At 41.2% G+C, this 23,799-nt stretch overlaps 2 protein-coding genes across 2 annotated transcripts; one reads left to right on the top strand and one right to left on the bottom strand.

Annotated features, from left to right (window-relative positions):
- Positions 1–236: 236 nt before the first annotated feature.
- Positions 237–8,433, bottom strand: ogfod2 (2-oxoglutarate and iron-dependent oxygenase domain containing 2). Its single transcript, XM_034090748.2, has 7 exons — positions 8,083–8,433; positions 7,475–7,531; positions 7,245–7,355; positions 5,444–5,543; positions 4,633–4,757; positions 3,771–4,028; positions 237–2,508 (listed from the first exon to the last, which is right to left on the bottom strand). The coding sequence occupies exons 1-7, from the start codon at positions 8,206–8,208 to the stop codon at positions 2,242–2,244; spliced, it is 1,044 nt and encodes a 347-aa protein (XP_033946639.1). The 5' UTR covers positions 8,209–8,433; the 3' UTR covers positions 237–2,241.
- A 347-nt stretch (positions 8,434–8,780) lies between these two features.
- LOC117452237 (gypsy retrotransposon integrase-like protein 1) lies at positions 8,781–23,676 on the top strand. The gene is made up of 8 exons (XM_034090741.2): positions 8,781–9,305; positions 13,643–13,836; positions 15,609–15,720; positions 15,919–16,057; positions 16,655–16,709; positions 17,011–17,268; positions 18,611–18,727; positions 21,412–23,676. Exons 1-8 carry the CDS (start codon positions 9,134–9,136, stop codon positions 21,637–21,639), a joined length of 1,275 nt encoding a protein of 424 aa, XP_033946632.1. The 5' UTR covers positions 8,781–9,133; the 3' UTR covers positions 21,640–23,676.
- Positions 23,677–23,799: the final 123 nt, after the last annotated feature.

Consider the following 23,799-nt stretch of genomic DNA (forward strand, 5'->3'; position numbering starts at 1 on the left):
GATAGGTTTCCCCCCCTCAAAGGTGATGTATCGTAGGTATTATTGTGATTGGCTCTTGGGCCACAAATTACGTCAGAATTATCAGCATTCAATACTTAACAGACCTACTAAATATCAGGTTTAACTGTCAGGAGTAGCTAGTGTTGTCACGATACCAACATTTTGGTTTCGATACCAAGTCAAGAATTGCGATTCCTTTTCGATACTTTTCTTAAAAAAAGGGAAACAGTCTTAAATGTAATTATTGTGCTTTATTTCACACCAGAACCAGAACCATAACACACACTTTTAAACGAGAACAATAAATAAAATAAATGACAAGAATTCGTATTAAATAAAATGAATACATTTCTCACAGACAGGCCTCGTGGTGTCCGTAGGCTTGCCCTCACTGTCAGAGATATAGCTAAAATACTTCCACATTTCGCTTCTGGCGTCTTTTTTGTCAACAAGCCGAGGCGCAGCGGCAGTTGCACTCCCACTTGCAGCCATGCTTCTCCTTTTCTCACATGCTCTGCCAGCTAGCGCGTGCACGAGAGAGGGGAGGGACTTAGAGCGTGCTTGAAAGGGAGGGACTGCAGGCACGTCTGCAGTGCAGGGATTGGAAGCAGAGCGCTGAACACACACACGGCTCTTATTAAAACGGCGCTTTCTCACTGGAGTACTTTCCGCCGTCATTCTTAAAGTACCGATACTAATGAAACGGAGGAATCGTAATGTTTTAAACGGCAGGGTATTGCGGTATACCTTTCAAGTATCGGTACACCGTGCAACACTAGTCAGGAGTCAGTGTCTCTCCCCAAAACTCACACATATAAAAATCAATATGAACGAAGAGCCGCATAAAACTAGGCAAAGAGCCGCATGCGGCTCGAGAGCCGCGGGTTGGCCACCCCTGATCTACATCATCCCAAATCCTCTGTCAACACCAACTCCAGTTCCACTGTTATGCTGATGACACACAGCTCTACATCTCAACAAAATCAATTTCTCCAACCACACACTCCCAGCTCAGCACCTGCCTCACTGACATTCAAATTTGGATGCAAAACTATTTTCTAAAACTTAACTGTGACAAATCAGAACTTATAATCATTGGCCCAAACTCACTTACCCGCTCAACCCAAGATGTTTCTCTTACCATCGATGGCTACATTGTCAACCCCTCCACTCACATCTGTAACCTTGGCATGATCCTTGACCCCACCCTCACTTTCCAACCAGGTCACAAAAAACGCTTTCTTCCATTTAAAGAACATCGCCCGCATCAGACCCATCCATACCTTTATAACATCCCGACTGGATTACTGCAACAGCATACTTTTTGGATCACCTGAATTCATACTAAAAAAATTCAATATGTCCAAAACTCAGCTGCCCGCTTGCTCACCTCCACCCGACGCTCAACCACATCACCCCTATCCTCCATGACCTCCACTGGCTCCCCATCAAACACCGCATTGACTTTAAAATATTACTTTTCCCTTTCAAAGCCCTCAACAACCTTGCCCCCCCTACCTCTATGACCTCACCCAACGACACACCCCCACCCGTCGCCTCAGGTCTGCTGAAGCTAACCTACTGCAGCCCATCAGGACAAAGCTCCGGACCTGGGGTGACAGGGCCTTCGCAGCCCCCCCCCACACTCTGGAGCCCCCTCCCCAGCCACGTCAGATCCGCCAACACTCTCATATCATTCAAACAATCCCTTAAAACTCACCTTTTCACTCTTGCCTTCAACTCCTAATCCTAACCCCTTGCCCTTATTCCACCTAGCTTAGCACTTTCTACTTTTGTTGTTATTTTTGTTTTACTTGCTTGTAAGCGCTTTGAGACTTTTGGACTTTTTTTGCTTTTCCTTGTTGTGCCGCACCCGTACCAAACCGTGACCACCAAACCGAGGTATGAACCGAACCTTGACTTCTGTGAACCGTTACACCCCTACTTATGACCCACCTATTTAAGAACAATACTTTATAGGGGCAATAAAACAATAAACAGCTAAACAAACAAGTCATAAAAAGAATGAAGACAATGGTTTATTAGGGGGGCACTACAACAGGTGCACTGACACCTGTCACATCAAATGGATTTAGGGGCGGGACTAAGGTTTTATGGGGGGGTCATAAATCAATCACTCAACATGTCATAAATACCAAAGCGACACATACCCTGTTCTTTCAACTACTCATTTATTCCATTAACTGGGGGGTCCCTCCCGTTAACCGGGGGTATTTCTGGTCACGTTAGCACACACGCAGCGTTCAGTGGGGCGATGCAGGGTTTGGTGAAGCCGTCAGCGAAGCCCCCGCCCTCCACCAGCTCCGGCCTGCGGTTGCACATGGGGCAGAGCTTGTTGCGCTCCTGCGACGCTCGAATCCAGACGATGAGGTTCCAGCGCCGGCCCGAGGAGATGGGCAGTGCCCCGTGCATCTGCTGGCCCCGGTGCAGGAGACCCTCGCTCACCCTGTGCTCCACCTCCCAGCACTGCATCTCACTTAGAGGCACCTGCAGAGACATACACACCAATAACCAGCATCAGTGGTGAAGAGCAATGTTCCCAAATACCACTGTTCCCAGTTTCCGCCCCACTAACCAGTACTTAAACACTACAGAGCCCAAACTGTGTTTACTTCCTGTTTACCTTCTTCTGCTGTTCCCTTTAGTGTTTACTTCCTGTCTGTCTTCTTCTGCTGTTCCCTTTTGTGTTTACTTCCTGTCTGTCTTCTTCTGCTGTTCCCTTTAGTGTTTACTTCCTGTCTGTCTTCTTCTGCTATTCCCTTAAGTGTTAACTTCCTGTCTGTCTTCTTCTGCTGTTCCCTTTAGTGTTTACTTCCTGTCTGTCTTCTTCTTCTGTTTCCATTACTTCCTGTCTGTCTTCTGCTGTTCCCTTTAGTGTTTACTTCCTGTCTCTCTTCTTCTGCTGTTCCCTTTAGTGTTTACTTCCTGTCTGTCTTCTTCTTCTGTTTCCATGACTTCCTGTCTGTCTTCTGCTGTTCCCTTTAGTGTTTACTTCCTGTCTCTCTTCTTCTGCTGTTCCCTTTAGTGTTTACTTCCTGTCTGTCTTCTTCTGCTGTTCCCTTTAGTGTTTACTTCCTGTCTGTCTTCTTCTGCTCTTCCCTTAAGTGTTAACTTCCTGTCTGTCTTATTCTACTGTTCCCTTTAGTGCTTATTTCCTGTCTGTTACATAAAATACTCATAGCAGAAATGTCACTGTCGTACACATCATTTGTTTACAATGGCCGCGATATAATACGAATAAATTGGCCAATGGTAAACACAATTAAAACACAGCATATAAAGTAGATATTAGGTTAAGTGAAGGTTAAAGGGTTTTAATATTTGAAGGTTTACACTGACTTTTGCTTCTATTATTAAAGTTAAAACTAAAAAGGGTCCTGGAGTTTTAAAACCCAGAATGTGAATCAGCACTTAAATCTACTAAATAGTTTATTTTTGACAGACACATTTAGCAAATGCACATGCTGTTAGATAATATATTGGCACAAGCATTCAAAACATTCAATGTTTTCTTAAAGTCTATGTCACTTTAAGGTACGATGCAAAAGGTGATTTCAAAACACGTTACCAATCATTCTTGAAATTCTACTCTGCAACGTCAAAATTGTAATGCCAATTCTCATGTCTTACCATTTTTCATGACTAATTATACCAATTAAGGCCTCATTTTAAGATGCCTTTTAAGGAAACCCTGAGTATACCCCGGGGGTGTAGGTGTGGGTAGTATTACAACAAGTTTATATATTCACCTGTCTCATATCCCCAAAATAAAGGTTTCCCTCTGTGAAGTCCTTTCCGAGGGAAACGTTCAGCGTGACCTCTGCGTTGTCGTAGTGGTAGCTCAGGTCCCGGTCTTCGTCCATGTCATATTTCACCACGAAGGCCTTGTGGCTGTCCAGGCTGCCCCCCCCACAGTCGGGGTACAGCAGGGAAGTGAGCGGCTGCAGGTAACGCTGGCGGAGCGGCGTGATGAAGCCCTCGTCGAAGCCCAGTTCGTTCAGCAGGATCTGGAGGACATTCATGAATAACACACTTTCAGACTAGAGGTAAGAAAGCAGCTAAAACGCAGGAGTTTATTTGACTAACTTTGTCGGTTTGGGTCTGTAGATTTCTCCTGAATTCACCAACAGTTAGGATCACATAAAGCCTCATTTGCATATTTAAACATGAAACGTCAGAAAACTTGATTTGAATATGCAAACAGAATAAAACAATACTTTTTAACATGGATTTACCAAATGTTCTCAGATCTGTTCTGGAATACTCCGTAAATAAAACATATCTGATAAGAAAATGCGTCATCTACACATATAAACATAATATTTCATAAAAGTTGTAACACAAAATCAATTGTCTTAATGTCAGTATGAAGTGAGGCAGTTTTATAGTGATATCTATTAGTTAAATCTTTGACCCTATTCACATGTCGTGTTCCTGTCATGACCCTTATATTTCTATAAAAGTCCCCGCACGAAACCTCTAATATTTCATCGAGCTTCACATATTTCCTGACTGAGGGACGACAGGAGGCCAAAGATCAAAATGTCATGGCACCATAAGTATTAAATGTGAATGTGCAGTGAATAAATACTGTATTGGAGGTTGAATTACCCCGTAGTGGTTCATGGTGTTGGGTCTTCCTTTGGGGGCGGAGGACTGCTCAAAGTGCTCCAGCTCCTCCACCAGCTGCTCACAGAAGCTTCTCTCAAACACCGGGAAGCGATAAACTCGAGCAGCTTCAACAGAAACATGGGGAACAATGGTTATAGAAGAGGGGAAACATGAGGTGCAGGGGGGACTGCTTTGTGTTTAGTTTAGTTCATTATTACGCCACTAGAGAAGAGGGTAATTAAAACCGTATCCGCCTTTATTTAAATCCTGCCTTAAAAATACTGTTTGCTGAATCCTTTTGATTTGAGATCGTCATTAAAACAACTTTGATTTTACCAACTCCATCTTCCTAAAAGGGAACATTTTTACAATCGTCTTTGTATGTGAGCTAATATTTCCCATGTTTTTGCTTTTTTAATACATTTAAAAATGTATTTTAACCCTGTATAACCAAGCCTTACATGATAGTATCTGTACACTTGGGATTCAATGACATTTTTTTTTCATAAAATGATATTTTAAATATAATTTTGAACTAAGACGTGCATAACAGTATGTATTTCACTACAGGAAAGGGAACACCCTAAAAAACATAATAGGGCCCCTTTAATATTTGGTTTAACTGTTAATTTCACTGTCTTTGTAACATATTTAAAATGAATTTCAGGACTTTTTTATATCCTGTACAACCAGGACCTGTATGGCACATGGCGTAATCTGAAGTCAACCAAGAAATACAATTAAATCTACTGTAATTGACATTAAAAATGCACATTATTCACGGAGAGGAGGTCAAAGGTGAACCTCTCACCTGCCTCCTCCTGCAGCAAGTCTCCGAGAGACCCCCCCCTGGCGGCGCTGACTCGGCAGAAATCCACTATCTGCTTGAACTTTGGAGCGAGGTAGGACTCCTGATGAGAGAGGGGGGTTGCAGGTGTGTTTCAGCGATGTGTTACTGTATGCACACATTCATTACATGGCTGAGTTGAATACTCGATTCTGATTGGTCATTTTGGACATTCCAGAGGTTGTCAATTTTAGCTAACAGACCATTGCTAAGGAGAACTCGCTGCAAATAATCCCTGTTTTTCAGGTCTCAGGCTCGAAAATGACATTCCCAGAACAAATGACTATATCTTCACTTCTCAAAGGGTTAAATGAATAATCTGTTTTCTCAAAGCAATGATAAATCTGTGAGTTGGATGTAGAAAGGTCAGAATCAATATAGATGTTTTTTATTTTAAAGAAAATTCAGATTGAACATGGTAAACAATGTACAAAAAAAAACATTACTTATAGTGAAAACCACCCTTGAATGACGGGATCGGAGACTAAAAGCTTTAGGAATCCAAACTATAACATATAATAAGTACCCTGTATCAAGATTGATGCAAAACAAGTGAAATTTGACCTTTTTAGAGAGGTGTAGAAAAAAAAAACACTTCAGGGGTCATTTGGGTGCATTTACCATATCTATGGCCCCCTTCGGTCGATTTTGATGATTGACAACTCTTTTGAACCGTTAGAGCCAATAGAATCGAGGGGAAGTTCCTGAAATCCATCTAAACATTACCCATTGGTGAATGAGTGATGCGCAGCCAGAAACCGGAAGCTGTCTATACACTCTGGTAGCTATGATAGCAGCTATATGAAAACTCCGTTATTTACATAAATATCATGATGGATTATCAGTAATCATTTCAAAGTGACACATAGGCCTGTCACGATAATTAATTTTGTTGGACGATAAATGTTCCTGGAAATTATTGCGATAAACGATAATATTGTCGGCACCAGTGTAAGACCATTTTAGCCCACTGACATAATGATAATATATCCAGGGGTGCACATAACTGGTGCGCAGGTACGCATGCGCGGCAACAATCCGAAATGCGTACCATCTCTTGTGTCACAAAGCGCATTTGCGTACCGACGTACTTGTGAAGTTTTTCCAGAAGGCGGTTAGATCACCGGACGACAGAGTCGGTCTCCGTGTGCACAGACAGGCTGCTGTTAACGTCGGTCTGTACAACGGAACTGTGCCAAAACTACGCCAACCGGCTGCGGAGGGAGACTCCCTCCTTCACTGGAGAACTGCGCTAAAACAGCTGATCACAACGTTCACACTCTGTGGTCACGAAGTACTCCACTATTATTATTATATCATGTTCCAAATCACATCAAGGATTATTTCTGAAACAGTTTGGAGCTCAAACTCTTTTTCTCTCTCAGGTTTACCACAAGGTGAGTTCCTTTTTATTTCCTGCTTCTTGACACATACTCTCTCAAGTACAGGTTAGCTCTGAGCGATGGCGAAACAAAGACCATATTACGTCCAAAACTCTTCGCTCATTGTTTCTGATAGCGAAGTTTCTGATAGGGCCGTGGGTCTAAAGCCCGCCCACATTTCAGATATTACGTCATAACGGCAGAAAATCTGGATCAGCTCCGTTGTTAGCTCGTTTTTAAAGATTTAGGTACGGTGGAACGAGAGAGGGTTTTCACTTTGCGAGTCTCCTGACACACCGGGGACAAATATTTATGTATAAAAGGCATGAAAAAGTGCATTTTGTACGATAGGAGACCTTTAGTAACGATGAGGTGTTATGTACCTGCAGGTGGTAGACGTGCGGATGCAGAGGCCGGTACGTGTCTTTTATAGCAGCAACTCTCTCTGCACACGTCACACTAAGACGCCTTCGCCGGTCCACTTCCTGTGAAATCTAAACAGGAAAAGTCGTGATGAGTTTGAGTACTTCGACTTTTACTCAAGTACAAGATCTGAGTTATTCTTCCGCCTCTGCTCCTGAGGCACATCAAAAATAAAAACAAAAGTTCTCACCTTGTTGAACACATCCTCAAACTGTGCGTCCGTCACACAGCCAAGCCTCCTCAGCACCTGAGTGTCAATAATGAACATAATCAGAGGTGGGAAGTAACTAAGTACATTTACTCAAGTACTGTACTCAAGTACAATTTAGAAGTACTTGTACTTTACTTGAGTATTTCCATTTTATGCTCCTTTGTACTTTTACTCCACTACAGTTCTGAGGTAAATGGTGTACTTTTACTCCACTACATGTATTTAATACCTTTAGTTACTTTTCATGATGAATGATGTGAAATATAATCAAGTCTTAAATCAGACTTTAGTTTCACCTGGAGTAAATTCACAAGATGCAGTATACACAGTCATTCAAACTAGCTGCACCTTTACCAGCTTTGATAACACTTTAATGATCAATCATTATAAAACATATCATTATGTATTATTCTGAAATGGAGCATTATTTGTTGTATACAAAATATTCATATATGTGCTTGAATAAAAAAAAACGGTTTCCTTACTGAATGATAGTCCAGTCTAAACTATCGCGATATTATGAACTGTTTACTCACTGAATGATAGTCCAGTCTGAACTATCGCGATATTATGAACTGTTTACTCACTACGCCATAGTCCCGTGTGAACTGCTGCTCGGAGACGAAGCGGACATGGAGCTTGTATTCCTCCAGAAAGATGTTATCAGTGGTAAAACAGTTACAGATATAAAACTGACGATCCTCGTTTGTCATGTTAACCTGTTTAAAATCTAATATGTTGATAACAACGTGCAAACAAACGCAAAAATAACCAACTGGCAAGCTCAACGGCTGTTTTTAGCAAGTAGCAGGCAACAAACAGTACACTTCCGGTTCGAGGTTTTCAAAATAAAAGCGACTTTTGTAAATACAGACTTAAATGTTATTACATCCACATTTTTAAAGTGTACAGTTTCTCACTTGTGAGATTTAAATGCAATGTATTTTACGGAATTACCATATATTTGATTACAAACTTTGTTCATTTATATACTCTATTTATTTATTTATTTCCGTATTCATTTATTTAAACCCGGACTCATGTATTCATTTAATGTATTTATTAATTAATATATTTATACTTGTCTCATTTTGTAATTAATCAAAAACATTGTTTACATTCTTTTTTTCATCTGGAGTTTACATGAAGTACCGTACTCTGGCCAGAAGGAGGAGCTCATGCTAAACCAATAGAATACAAGCTACGTCATTTAAAAAGTAGCAGAAGAAGAATACAGAGAGGGAGCCTGATGGGGATACTGGGAACAGAAGGTAAGGGGGTAAGAGCTACCAGGAAGGCCATTCTTAAGTATTTGAGTGAAACAGGGTTGATTGGAATAATTTAAAACAACCTAAATACAGTGGTATAATTCCACAAGTGGTAATAGGGTGATATGGTGATACACACTCTTGTACAGTAGGTGGCGATATGCACCTTCAAGTTGTTTGCAATCCGAGAGAAGAAGAAAACAGACAGGCACAACAAGCTCAGTATTTTCATCCTGATTGTATTTTGGATGATTACTAACGTTTGCAGTCGCTTGCATTGCTGCTAAACATGCCGATTAGTACTCTATAGCACATGTTGTTTACCTAGCGTCATACTCGCTGTTCACTTGAGTGATTTTCAGAGTAAAGCATGTTGAGCTCCGAGTCTCTGCAGGTCGCTGAGGAGGAGGTGGTGCTGGAGTCTAGCTCCAACAAACTGGGAGATATTTACACTTTTGTGGCTAAAGGATGCTTTCCTCACACCATGCATCCTCTCAGGAAGAAGAATCTCAAAAGATACGCTCAGAAGTTCATCATTGATGGTAAGGGGTTTATTTTTCACAGCCTTGATTCAGGTCCGTAGTGCAACACACACTATATACCACGGTGAATTATGTCCCGTAATGTTCCACCACAACTGTGTGTATCAGGTGTTTCTAAAGTGGTTTTCATATCGCCGAGTTACCCTGTGTTTTGATGGAATATACATTATAAAAGTCTACTTTGTTTGGACATAAGTATGCCAAACTCAGGAGATGACTTTCATTTTTTTGTTTTTTTCCCCCAAAATTATTCCGAAAAAAAGTAATTCTGTTTTCTCAAAAAAAATCCGATTTATTTTCTTTTTAACTGTTTTTATTAATTTCTTAGGTAATATTTTTTTTTCTCCCAAATTCTGAAAAAGAAGAAGTGGTTTCTCTTCTGTTTACCTCAAGATGCTTATATCATTCTGACTCTTTTCTTGAAATTCTGGAAAAAGGGTTAGGGTGAGTAATTTCTTAAACAATAATTATTTTTTTGGAATTGTTTTATTAATTTCTCTGATAATACATGTTCTGAATATTTGTTTTTTTATTCAGATTTTTTTTCTCATAATTCTGAGACTTCAGTCAGTACTCAAATCATGTTTTACTGTTGGTCAGACCCGGCGTCATGGGCGGGCCCCATGGGGCCGGGCCCGCCCATCCAGGATTTGGGCCCGGCCATCCAGGATTTGGGCCCGCTGTTTTAATCAGGGCTGAATACAACATTTTAATTGTTTTAATATTATGTTCAGTGGCGGAGCCAGGGTATACTTGGGTAGGTTACAGCCATACCAATAAATGGCTTAGCCCCACCATGAAAAATGATTTTAAAGTAAGCTAAATAAAGTCCGCCAACTCGCGCGGAGTAAATTGCACAGACAGCAGTTCGTGAGATGGGTCTGTCTGCAGACCGCAGCAAGGAGGCGTTTCCTATAGGGGCGTTTCCTAACTTTTTTTATCCAGCTGCTTTTATAAATCCTCGCAGAAGAAGTCATTGTTCTAGTGATGGGAATTCCGGCTCTTCTTGCTGAGCCGGATCATTTGGCTCACCAAGAAGAGCCGGCTCTTTCGGCTCCCAAAGGGCTCTTCAGTTTACCACATATTATACTTTTTAATTAAATCAAATGTAGCGCTGTTTTGACTAATTATTTATATGTGTACACATATATCACTTAAATTATTCAAGACATCCTTTGTACTAAAGTATTCAAAAGTAAAAATTACATGTTTAATATAAATTATTTGCTGTGGCCAATTGTTTTCATTGCATTTACAGACCCGTGTAACTCTCTGATACCACCCAATTAATGCATTGACTTGCTTGTAGAACCACGCTACACAAAACAGATGGCAACACCTATAAAAACTATTTAAAAAAAGGGGCTACTGTATCAACCTATATAAAGTATATAAATATAGTTTTTCTCCCTGCAGGAGAGGGGAGCGTGCTTTGAGATCAACTGCTAGGCTGCAGCGGGGAGAAGAGGGGGACAAAAAGTAGGAAGAGAAGTAATGGGTCAGAAACCCTCCTTTTTACGCAGCGGTCCAGACATAGACATCATAGCTACGGCGACATAGTTGCCAGTTACTTTTGGCATTAGGGCAGGGATATCTTTCAAGGTTTGACATAATGAATTGTGCTACTTTTAAAGCAAGCAACGATGTTTTCAAATCTGTAATCAAAAAGCTCCTCAAAAACACTATAGAAGCAGTTCCTGCCGTTGTTACGTTAGTTCAAACAGTAACAACGGACTACTTTTCTTAGCGGATGCATGTCAATTTAAATCAATACAAAAAACTATTTTTTAAATCAATAAAATCTTTTTCTAAATCCATAAAAGCATTTCAATTATTATTGGGAGTCATGTCGTTACTTTGTTGAGAATGTGGCCATGTGTAATAAGCGGGATAATGTCCACATTGCACATTGCATAATGTGCCTTCATGCCGATCTAGATCCCTCCGCAAAAACAAAACAAAAAACGTCTCGTTCGCTGGCGAGAGCCGGCTCCCGTCGTTCACTATAGGAAACGCCCCTATAGGAAACGCCTCCTTGCTGCGGTCTGCAGACAGACTCTATTGCAGTTCGTAAGATTGATTTCAGCAGTCACTTGTCTGGAAATACCGAAGACTAGAAACGGTTTGAAAACTTTTGTCACGTAGTGATCATCTTCTCAATAGAACATCTTTGATAATGTCTTCTGGCCAATCAGAATCAAGATAACGACGTGGTGTTGTTGCAGGAAGTCCCGACGGAGAATATTTTTGCTGTAGTTACAGTACATCTCTATATACATCGATACAACATTACGTGTTGATAGAAATCAACACGTAATTAAATAAGACCCCACGGTTTGATGATTGATGTGTGGGCTGTCTTTCATTTTGACACACAGAACAATGGGGCCTATCCACCCTTATCCACAATGTAAAGTAATTCACAGCCTCTTCTCTCTGTGTGGAGCAGCAGGTTCAGCTTTCAGAACAAAGTAACAAAAAACTGAAATGGCATTCATTTTTTTTAAATATGTTGTGTAGTAATAGATTTATTTATTTTTCTTCTCAAGAGAGTACCAGAATGTGTATTTTATGTTAGTATTTCAAAAAATCTCCTGGGGGAGAATCTCCCCAGACCCCCCTGCAGGCGTTGGGTTTTCAGCATGTCAGCTCTTTCACAATTCAGTTTTTCCGGGAAATGTAAGTTTCGGGGTGGGCCCGCCCTGGTACATCAAATGCCCGCCCAGACACGTATGTCTGCCGCCGGGTCTGCTGTTGGTCACATTCCACATGTCCTCATGTGGGTTATTTTCGTTTACTCTCTTTCTGATTTATTTTTATTTCATTCTGACTCTTTTTTCTTCTCAAAATGTTTCTTATTTTGGTCACATCCCAAATAAATGTCCTCACGTCACACGGTTTCTCTTCCGTTTTCTTCAACTTATTTCAGCAGACCAACATTTAGATTTTATCTCAACCTTTTCAAATGAAGCAAAACATCAAACAGTTACCTTTTTGATCGATGTTTTTGATGAAGCACATTTCAACAACATGGCGATTCAAAGTGCTTTTCAAATAGATTATAATAAGTAAGCCTAAGAGCAAATAATCACAGGGTTACATACAGGGCCGGCCCTGGCCAACTTGGGGCCCCAAGCGACATTGTGAGATGAGGCCCCCCCCCAACCGACAGGAGTGAACATTTTTTTTTATAATATAGTTGTAATATAGTCAAGACAAAACATGCTTATGACATGCTCAAAAACTGATATTTCTTAAATCTGTATTCTAGTTCCCTCTGTCAGCAATGCATCAACAACTACACACACATTTCTATCAGTATTTCTCTGTGTTGTGGTTGACATGACGATGACTGTTAGGAGTTAAGGGGAGAGGCTGAGCTTCACCATGAAATGTGCAAATTGACATAAAAAAGAATAAAAGGGGAAAATGCTCCATGTTTTTTAGGCTGTAAACTTTAACTGTTATGTAAGCCAACTAGACAGACAGTGTATCACTCTTCCTCCGGTACATCAGCAGATAAAAGGCATCACATACTTGAATGAATGTTAAATAAAGAATGCTGGAAATAACTGCATCTCCATTAGCCTGATGCTCTGCAGAGACTGCCTTCTTCATGTCGTGAATTGCAGCTAATGTTCTAATATGGCAATTGGACTCATACAATAGCCCACCTTCGAGTGATGCTCTAGTTTCTTCATGTTTTGTTTTTTTTCCCTCCTGCTTGCGCCGGACTGAAACTGTCTTTTCACCGACATCTCTTCACCTGCACTAGTGGCCGTATCAAAGCCGTGATTGGTCAGATGTCGATTCATTGCAACGGTGTCGGGTTACAGACGTGCTCCCCTTGTCACCTCTCACTCTTGCGGGGGGTGCGTGGAGAACTGCAGCCTGCTTGATTGGCCTGTAGGGAGGGGCGGCCCTGGTTAGATACTTTATTTAGATTTGCGATGAATGTTAAATAAACGTATTACACGGCTTGATTGAATACTCAATTCTGATTGGTTAATTTGGAGATTGCAGAGGTTGTTAATACTCGATAACACACCGCTGCCAAGCAAAATAATGCCTGGTGGAATTGACGATCGTTTTTAAGTCAATATAATCATTTTCAATTGATATTGTGAGTCAAGTCGTTGGTTTGTTAAGTATGTGGCCGTGAAATAGGCGGATAATGTGCAGCGAGGCGGTCATTATAGAGACATATCACCCTTAAGAGTTGTATTCATTATCCCTTACTTAAAACACAAAGTCTACAACCAAAAGCAGAACTTCAAACATGATTTTAAGGAATCTTCTATTATCCAAAATCTAATATTGTGTCTTCCTTCACTCAGAGGGGAAGCTGTACTACGTCGGGCCGAAGAAGGAGGAGAAGAGGGAGGTGGTGATCGAGGCGGAGAGGAAGAGGCAGATTTTCCTTGACTGCCACTTCAACGACATCGGTCATCACCTCGGCCAGAAGAAGACCGTGCACCGAATCCAGAGCAAGTACTACTGGCTGGGCATCATCAAGGACGTGGTGGACTGGGTACGTTCGTCTGTAATGCAGTGGTGCAGGAATGAGTCCTAAAACCAAGGGATGAGTCAGCATTGCTTCCCGTCCTGTCCCCCGGTCCTGAGAGAGGGCGTCCACCCCGAGAGCCGGATCATTTGGCTCGGCTCTCTTAAAGCGCCGGCTGTTTCGGCTCCCAAACGGCTCTTCATGTTAACACAGTTTACCACAGAGCCTCAGTTTCGCCGCTGCGAGGCTCTGGAGCTCGCAGCTCCCGCGCGTGCTCCACTAGCACCGCTCATCGCGTCCAAATCGCGCACGTTCCGTGTTGTCCTGTAGCAGGCACCGCCGTTGTCGGGGAAACGATCTTCAATACTCCGGAAATAATCCCACCAGACTCCTTTGCCCCTCCAACAGAGGGACGTCCTTGTCCTTTTTCCTTTTCGTTATTTCAAGCATTAAAAACTCTCGATCTTCTCTCGAATTATTAATATTTTTGGACGCCCTCGGCTCGCGTTCAGGGCGTCCCGAGCTGAATAAGGGCATCAACTGACGGCAAGACGCCCCCCTGGCGGAAACGCTGCCCTGGTCTTGGAGTTTTTTCTGAATTTGTTTTAGGTTGTTATCCAAAAATAAGGTCTGAGGTTAACACAAGCTGAAGAGATTTTCACTTTTAGTTTTACGACATAAAATATTTCAGTAAATAACCCACTGTCGGTTGCTAACAAGTGTCTAAATGAGACGACTAAACATCATCACGCCCACCATTAGCCGCCTTTAGCTTAGCGGTGGTGACGTGAAGTCATGTGACCGTGCTGTAGTTCCTTTATAGCCCAATATTAGCCTCCTTTAGCTTAGCGGTGGTGACGTGAAGTCATGTGACCGTGCTGTAGTTCCTTTATAGCCCAACATTAGCCACCTTTAGCTTAGCGGTGGTGAGGTGAAGTCATGTGACCTTGCTGTAGTTCCTTTATAGCCCAACATTAGCCACCTTTAGCTTAGCGGTGGTGACGTGAAGTCATGTGACCGTGCTGTAGTTCCTTTATAGCCCAACATTAGTCGCCTTTAGCTTAGCGGTGGAGACGTGAAGTCATGTGACCGTGCTGTAGTTCCTCTATAGCCCAACATTAGCCGCCTTTAGCTTAGCGGTGGAGACGTGAAGTCATGTGACCGTGCTGTAGTTCCTCTATAGCCCAACATTAGTCGCCTTTAGCTTAGCGGTGGTGACGTGAAGTCATGTGACCGTCCTGTAGTTCCTCTATAGCCCAACATTAGTCGCCTTTAGCTTAGCGGTGGTGACGTGAAGTCATGTGACCGTGCTGTAGTTCCTTTATAGCCCAACATTAGTCGCCTTTAGCTTAGCGGTGGTGACGTGAAGTCATGTGACCGTGCTGTAGTTCCTTTATAGCCCAACATTAGCCTCCTTTAGCTTAGCGGTGGTGACGTGAAGTCATGTGACCGTGCTGTAGTTCCTCTATAGCCCAACATTAGCCACCTTTAGCTTAGCGGTGGTGACATGAAGTCATGTGACCGTGCTGTAGTTCCTTATAGCCTGTAGTTAGCTTTTTCCTTACAAAATCATAAAGTGGTGTTAATATGTGGAGATTATCTTGCTGAACTAAACATGTCGGTATCATGAACGTTTGTTTGACAAAGAGATTATTTTCTGCAATAATCCAAAATCAAATGGAGAAATCCCAATTGGACCAGGGAGATGCTGCCTTCAGGGTCCAACAGCTGCTCTACTCTATGACACTGTGACTTAATAGTTATATTAATATTTAACTTTTAACTGTGTCCTGTTTCAGATCAAAGTGTGTGACACCTGTCAGCACACAGAAAGGAGTAAAAACCTGGCCAGGACGGTCCGGCCCATTAAAGTGGACGCACCTTGGGAGATCGTTGGGATTGACATTATAGGTTTTTGCCTTAATTTAATTTCCTCAAATTATATTTATCTGCTGTTTTATTTCTTACTAAATGTTACGTTGCCTTATCTCACCTTACCTTACCTTATCTTACCTCACCTTACCTTACCTTACCTTACCTCACCTTACCTTATCTTTCCTTTCCTCACCTCACCTTACCTTACCTTATCTTCCTCTTCCTCTTCCTCAGGGCCTTTCCCAGAGACGCAGCAGGGGAACTCTAACGTCATAGTGCTCATCGATTACTTCAGCAAATGGCCCGAAGCTTTTCCGGTTCAGAGGACGGACGCTCTCTCTGTCGCAAAATGTATTTCCAAATGCATATACAGGTAGATACACTTCACAAGATCACCTGTAATCACACTTTACCTGACCAGGTGTTTGAAGCTTCATTCATGATATGTGAATCTTAAAGAGGCCCTATTCTGTTTTTGGAGATTCTCCCTCTAGTACGAGAAAAATAAGAAAAAAAGAGCTTTTTGAACATCAAAGCGTGGAGACATGTCACATATCCTAAACAATGCCAATATCCACTATAGGTTTTCCTGGTTTTAACCACATTCTTGTAATGCCATATTTTACTTTAGAGGAATTATCGAATATTAAGATTCAAAGTTAAATGGAAAGTCTATCTGAAAAACTTTTCGTAGAAGTCCAGAAAGGATTCAGTGATGTCCAAGACCAGAATACTGTGTATATATATATAATCTGAAAATGATTCGCCTCGAGGCATGTGTGTTTTTGTTAGAAAAATCTCACTCGTCACCGGCTTGGTCTTCAATATCAGGATCCATGTTTTTATTATCCTCTCAAGAATGGGAGTAAAATCCGAAAAAAAATATTTTTCTAAAATGCAACCATCAGGACGCAGACATAACAATATTTTTAACCTGACATTAATCTCCTCTTCTTCTCTTTTCTTTCAGGTTTGGTGCCCCTAAAACAATAGTGTGCACGCAGAACGCTGACTTCTGTGATGAGGTGAGATTATTAAAATACTGTAAATAAATATTAACGCACAGATTTAAACACCCATGCTGCTGTTTTCACAACATACGACGATACTTTATTATCAGATCAAATCTGGAAGGTTTTTTGCAACACTGCAGGACCATTTGCAACTTGAGACGAGGATAAACATTAAGAGAAGAAATAAGGAAACAGAGATTTCACTACAATCACTGTATGTCAGTATGTAGTGTCTGTTCATTATTGTATAAAAACAAAGTTTAAAATATATATGTATATATAGATATATGATACATGTTGATTATCTGTGCAGGTGAGCGAGCGCCTGAGCGACAGGTGGAGCATCGTGCAGGCGGTGTCTCCTCTGGATCCGCCTCAGCTCAACCCTCTGCACGACGGCAGCTTCTCGCAGCTGAAGGAGGCCGTGGAGCAGATGGTGGCGGAGAAGCAGAGCCAATGGGACGACTTCCTGGACCCCGTGCTGTTTCTGTTCAGAACGTCCAGCAACCCCACCACCAAGTTCAGCCCCTACTCCCTCATGTTCAGCAGGAAGCCTGACCTGCCCGACCAGGTGGGGAGAGATAAGATAAGAAGTCAACTTTATTGTCAATCTCAAAATATGTTTGTGCACACAGAAAGATTGAAATAAAAGGTATAAAAAAACTCACACATTAAAATGCAAGAACACTCAATAATTTACAATAACCGCAGCAGGATATATAGAAGTACTTTATCGATCCCAATGTGGGAAATGTTTGTGTTGCAGCAGCAGAAAAAGACATGGCATTGTACAGAAAAAATTAAAAGACTAGAAATAAACACAAAAGTAGAAAATATACATGTTAGATTTTCAAATTGACAATAACAAGATATAAAGCAAGTTATTCTATTAACATAAGTATGTGACAGCTGAAATATTACATATTAAATATCCGTTGGGAATCCATTGTTCAGAGAAGAGAAACATAGTTTAATCAGAATCAGAATATTACCAGGTATTTGACTTGATGTCATAATAATAATAATAAAGCTTTATTTATAGCACGTTTCATTCAACACATGCAGCTCAGAGGGGGCTGAGGAAATGTTGAGGACCCCAAAGTTGTGTGTTATAAATGTAGAGTACGGGTCCCCAGAACATAGAAAACGGCATATGTTGGTGAATTTGTTCAATTAGCATAAGTTGCATTTATTAGCATTATAGCCTACGCAGACAATAGTTAAAATATGTCTTGGCTGATTAACAACAATATATTTGTACTCTAGTTGGCTGACTTTGATTACTTTCGGGTCGATTTGGAAGATTTTGAGTACTGTGAATCACGTGGATTAGACAGATTGCTTATTTATAAAAAGAAAATCAACACAGTGGGGATAACATTTTTTATTCAGGACCCAAAATGGCAGCTTAAACCAGAAAGTGGCCATGTGTGTACTCTCTGTGGGCTGATTTTGACCACCATGAGTAGTGTTGCAACCATTGGGTACAGGGAGCACCAGATGAACATAAGCGATCTGTCCAACCCAAACGATCCAGCATCCACTAAATCCTCAAAATCAACCCAAAATCCATCGAAATCAGCCCACAGAGAAGACAAATATGGTAATTTCTGCTTTAAAACTGCCATTTATGATCCTGAAAATGTTAGAAATAGATTCAACGTCTTCAATTACCCCCCAAACCACTCCTGTCCAAATCGGCCAAGCCATCTTTTAACTTATGCTAATTAATGCAACTTGTACTAAGTGTGAAAATTGCCCAACATGTGCAAGTTTATATCAGGCCGTTTCTATGTGCTGGGGACCCCTAGTATACATTTCTATCAGAAAACTGTGCGGTAATCAACAGGGTTATGAGTAGACAACTACTATGTGGTACGTTTCCTCGCTCTAATTGAACGTGTTTCCTCCAGACGACGTTGAGCCTGCTGAGTTACGACGACCAGGAGCAGGATGAGTTCTCCACGACGGAGAAGGCCTCCTCGTTTCTGAGCGCGATGCAGGAGCAGCAGAACTCTGTGAAGCAGCTGGTGAGTTATTTTGCACTATGTGTTTTAACCATTGTCTTTATTAAAGGTCACCTATTGTGCAAAATCCACTTCTTCATGTCTTTTCTACATAACCATGTGTCCCCTCTGTGTAAAGAGACTCCAACAGTTTCTTGGCTTGTGTAACCATTAGCCAATCAGCAACCAAGGTACCCCCCCCACACCTGAATCTCCTCCTAGAGCTCCATTGAGTTCTTTGTAACCAAATGTCTCTCAGAGGGGCGTGGGGAGGGGCTCCTTATTTTCATCTAAAGTACCAGACAGAGAATCAGCACTTTGGAAACAGAGGGGATTATGGGTAATGCTGCAATGATCTGTTTGGTGTTTCAGCCAATCAGAGACAGGCTCTGTGTATATCTGAGACCTGTGAGATATTGATGAAGAATAGTATACTAGGGAACCTTTAATTCCCCAGATTGAAAGACACATCATTTCATATTCTATTCTTGTACATATCCCATATTCAATTTACATGTATGTAGACTTTCTGCACTTATTTTTGTATTTTGTATTTTATTATATATGTAGCATTGTTGGAGGAGCTGCATTGCTACACTGTAGCTTTGTGCATATGACAATAAAACCTTTGAATCTTGAAAAACCAAAACAACAAACATGACAAATGCTAAAACGGAGGGGACTAATTTATAAATGTTTAGGTTTGTTTTTGCCCTTTTAATTCTTTATTAGTTATCTTCTCACATTCCCCTTTACATCCATTAGGACTCCAATTGAACAGTTGTAGAAGGTCTCAAATCCAAGAAATTCAACATGAGAATATGAAAAACAAAACGTATAGAACGTAAATAACACAGGTATAACAACAATTAAATAAAAGATAAAAAGGTCATCCTACATATTACAATAATACAGTCCAATATACTTAGGAAAAATATCCATATACCAGAACATTTCAAAAATAAAAATAATTTTAAAGAAACCATATTGTATTATTTTGGGGTACCCACAGTCCAGTTCCTTTTTTAATGCAGCCTTTATAATCCTTCCTTTATTAATGCCAGTTTCCTCCTATTACCTCCACCAATGGTGTCCATCCTTCTTTCAAAATGTCCCTCTGTAATCGTAGCATATATGTGACCCGCTCTATCGAAATCAGTCGGAAGTCGCAACGGCTCATTTCAAAATAAACGTGGATTTGCGTAAAAAACTATTTTTCGGGGTTCGGGTGTTTTGTTTGATTTTAAATAAACAAAGTCTTGGCTTTCAGAATATGAAACTTTTATTTCCAAAATCACGATAAATACATGTTTGAAGCTTGTAAAGGGACGAAGACAGCTCTCACTCGCAATCTGCTCTTCCTCAGCGCCGCCCCTCCTCCCTCCGGCTGACATTATGAATGTACGCCGTTACAGTTTGTTTTCATCTGATTTCAATTAAACAAAGTCTTGGCTTTCAGAATATTAAACTTGTTTCGGAGAATTCAGATGATAAATACAACTTTGAAGCTTCGGCATAATTACAAGCGGAGAACGGAGTAATTTAACGTCACAGCAGGCGCAACAACAGCCGGTGTTTCTCGTGAGGGTTTTCCCCGGGAAACAAACACAATACACACAAATGTAAAATTACACAAACACACACACACACACACTCGCGAGCTTCCCCCAGACCAGTAATCCAAAGGAAAATATCTTCCCTCCGTACTGCTTTGATCATTTGCTAATAACCCATCAGATCGATGGATTCCAGAGAAGAGGATCGTAAGTACAGATCGCGTTCACACCAGAATAAGTCCCTGGGGGTGGATTAGGCAAATGAAGCCGCTGACGTCACTTCTTCTTCTTCTGCTTTGGGTTTACTGGCAGGCCGCAAACCACTTCACGGCGTATACTGCCGCCCAAAGTCCCCGGCCGGAAGTCCCCGGAGTTGGGGAAGGCTTCAGTAGAAGCTGCTGGGAGTCCCAGCAGCTTCTACTGAAGCCTTCCGAGTAAATCGCTAGAACGCCGACACCTCCTCATCTCCACCGCTCCCATGTTTTATTTTGTGTTGCCATAAGTTAGTCTCTCTGCGTTTCTGCGCTATGCTAATGCTAATAATGCTAATGCTAATAATGCTAATGCGAGGATAATAAAATGGCGGCTTCACAACACTTTTTGGGAGTTTTACGGAGCGTGGTTGCAATCTGCCCAGCCAATCAGGAATATAGCTCTTTTCTCAAAAAAGAGCCGCTCGAAAGTCCCTGCTCTCTAGCAGGGACTTTCGAGGGGGTAAAAAGGTTCGCATGAACTACTTTTAGTACCGGCTGTTTTTGGTGTGAACGCGATCATGAACTAAGTTCGCATGAACCTTTGTGGGAAAAGTACCGCAGTGTGAACGCGGCTAAAGTGATGACTCTGTGACAGTCATTATATAATGTAACATATTTTGCTTAATATTTGGAGAACAACAACAATCCTGATATCATTAGAAAGCTAGGAATATCCTCTTTCCAACAGTGTATACAACTCAAAATGTGTCTTCTGGTCAATGCGACTGATTTCGATAGAGCAGGTCACATATATAATTGTTTCCATTGTATAAATATTTCTTAGAATTGTCAAACATTCAGCTTCCTTTTTCAAGCCATCTTATTGTAATCGTTTTCTTAGTTAGTATTTATTCTAGATTTGACATCTCCTCTCCTCCTATATGTGTTTGTTGACCAGGTGTTAGCCAACATGACCGCGGCCTACAAACAGGAGAAGAAGAAAAACGCCAAGCGCCGGACGCACAGATCGCCCTCCGTGACTTTCAAACTCTCCGAGCCTCAGTACGCCGCCGGAGACTCGCCCTCGCCAAAGAAACTGAAGGACAGTTTGTATTTATCTTTCCCTGTGGAGCAGATCAGCTCAGAGGACATGAAGACGGAGACGTTAGCTTTTCACTTAGCGTAGCACGACAAAACACACACACACATTTGAAACAGAATCCATGGACCGAAAAGGAGAAACAGACATGGATGAGTTCCTCCTTTTATCCCGACAAAAACATTTCCCATGATGGTGTTAACTTATTTTTGTCCGCTGTGTTATACGATAGATTTCTAAGCCACAATACTTTTAAATAAAGCCGTTGTTTCATTGTGTAGACTGTTATTACCTGATGATCATCACGCTATAAGAGAGAAACTCCCTCCACTCAGAACCAGAATGGGATTAGATTTGGTTTACGTGGTGACACACAGACACAGAAAGAAGAATACGTAGCAAATCAAATAAAAGTAGGACAGCTATTTTAAAAACTATAACAAATTAACAATATTTACATATAACCAATACTATATTTGAAGCACAACACCTCCTCACATACGATGCGATAATACTTGAGACGTTGAGATCGAGTCTCTTCCTGCTGAGATCCGCAATAAAAACTCACCTGTTCACCACAAACTTTTCAAGATTCAAGATTACATTCTTGCTCAGCAGCTACAGTGTAGAGATGTCAATGAAAAACGTCCTCCAACAGAGCAACATGAATATATATATATTAGTGCTGTCAAAATTATCGCGTTAACGGCGGTAATTAATTTTTTGAATTAATTGCGTTAAAATATTTAACGCATTTAACGCATGTGCAGAATGGCCCGCCCCATACGTGCCACCAGTGGCAGCGCCAGGGTATGGCTGGGGTAGGCTAAATTGCACAGACAGCAGTTAGTAAGATTGATTTCAGTAGCCACGGTTTTGAAAACTTTTGTCACGTAGTGATCGTCTTCTCAATAGAACATCTTTGATAACGGCGTGGTGTTGTTGCAGGAAGTCCCGACGGAGAATACTTTGCTGTAGTACAGGGCAGAGCCATATAATAGTAATACTATGGCTCTGGTACAGGGGTGCACATAACTGGTACGCAGGTTATGTGCGTAATCTGAAATGCGTACCGTCACTTGTGTCACAAAGCGCATTTGCGTACCGACGTACTTGTGAAGCTTTTCCAGAAGGCGGTTCGATCACCGGACGACAGAGTCGGTCTCCGTGTGCACAGACAGGCTGCTGTTAACGTCGGTCTGTACGACGGAACTGTGCCAAAACTACGCCGACCGGCTGCGGAGGGAGACTCCCCCCCTTCACTGGAGAACTGCGCTAAAACAGCTGATCACAACGTTCACACTCTGTGGTCACGAAGTACTCCACTAGCCCCCCCCCCCCCCTCTGTCGACTTTCCTGAAGTACTCCCCCGTTGATAGAAATCAACACGTAATGAATTAAGACCCCACGGTTTGATGATTGATAGGTGTGTGGGTTGTCTTTCATTTTGACATGCAGAACAATGTTATAATAAACATAGATACTGTATGTGAAATGGATATATCCGCCTGCTTTCATTTATCTTTCCATTCCCAACAATATACATAAATAAATGGCATATTTTGGACATAGTTCGAATGGTGATTAATCATGATTAATTAATTTTTAAGCTGTGATTAATCTGATTAAAAATGTTAATCGTTTGACAGCCCTAATATATATATATATATATATAGGACATAAAACTAATAAAATAGTGCAAGAGAATGTTTGGAGATGTGCAAGTAACTACAAATAAAATAGAAATAGTGCAAGAAGAGTCTATATACAAGTACATGGAATTATATAAATGGCTCCAAGATGGTGGAATGAGCTCCCCATTGACATCAGGACAGCAGAAAGCTCACACACCTTCCAGACTGAAAACTCGTCTCTTTCGACTCCACATCGAGGATAGAACTATTAACAAAGCACTTATATACTAATAAAGGGCTGGCTTATCTAAAGCCAGTTGAGTAGCACTTGAAATGTTGTGGCTCTATGAAACCTGATGTACTTCATGATTCTGTTTTCTTCAAGTTTGTATTTTGCTGGTCGAACGCACTTATTGTAAGTCGCTTTGGATAAAAGCGTCAGCTAAATGCAATGTAATTGTAATTGTAATAATAAATAATTTGCAAAATGGGTCCCTTGAAAGGCGCTAAATAAATAAAATATATTGTTATTATTATTATTTAAAGGAGGCAGTGCGGAGAGGAAATGTGCGACGTGCAGGATTTACATGCATCATGTTATTATGGGGCGGAT

Source organism: Pseudochaenichthys georgianus, chromosome 9 (assembly GCF_902827115.2).
Source record: "Pseudochaenichthys georgianus chromosome 9, fPseGeo1.2, whole genome shotgun sequence".
Lineage (NCBI taxonomy): Eukaryota > Metazoa > Chordata > Actinopteri > Perciformes > Channichthyidae > Pseudochaenichthys > Pseudochaenichthys georgianus.

Coding starts and splice junctions, on each gene's coding strand:
- LOC117452237 (XM_034090741.2), top strand. CDS start 9,134: ATGTTGAGCTCCGAGTCTCTGCAGGTCGCTGAGGAGGAGGTGGTGCTG. Junction 15,721..15,918: donor CGTTGGGATTGACATTATAG/GTTTTTGCCTTA, acceptor CCTCTTCCTCAG/GGCCTTTCCCAGAGACGCAG. Junction 16,058..16,654: donor ATTTCCAAATGCATATACAG/GTAGATACACTT, acceptor CTTTTCTTTCAG/GTTTGGTGCCCCTAAAACAA.
- ogfod2 (XM_034090748.2), bottom strand. CDS start 8,208: ATGACAAACGAGGATCGTCAGTTTTATATCTGTAACTGTTTTACCACT. Junction 5,544..7,244: donor CGCACGTCTACCACCTGCAG/GTACATAACACC, acceptor CTCTCTCATCAG/GAGTCCTACCTCGCTCCAAA. Junction 2,509..3,770: donor ATTTTGGGGATATGAGACAG/GTGAATATATAA, acceptor ATGTCTCTGCAG/GTGCCTCTAAGTGAGATGCA.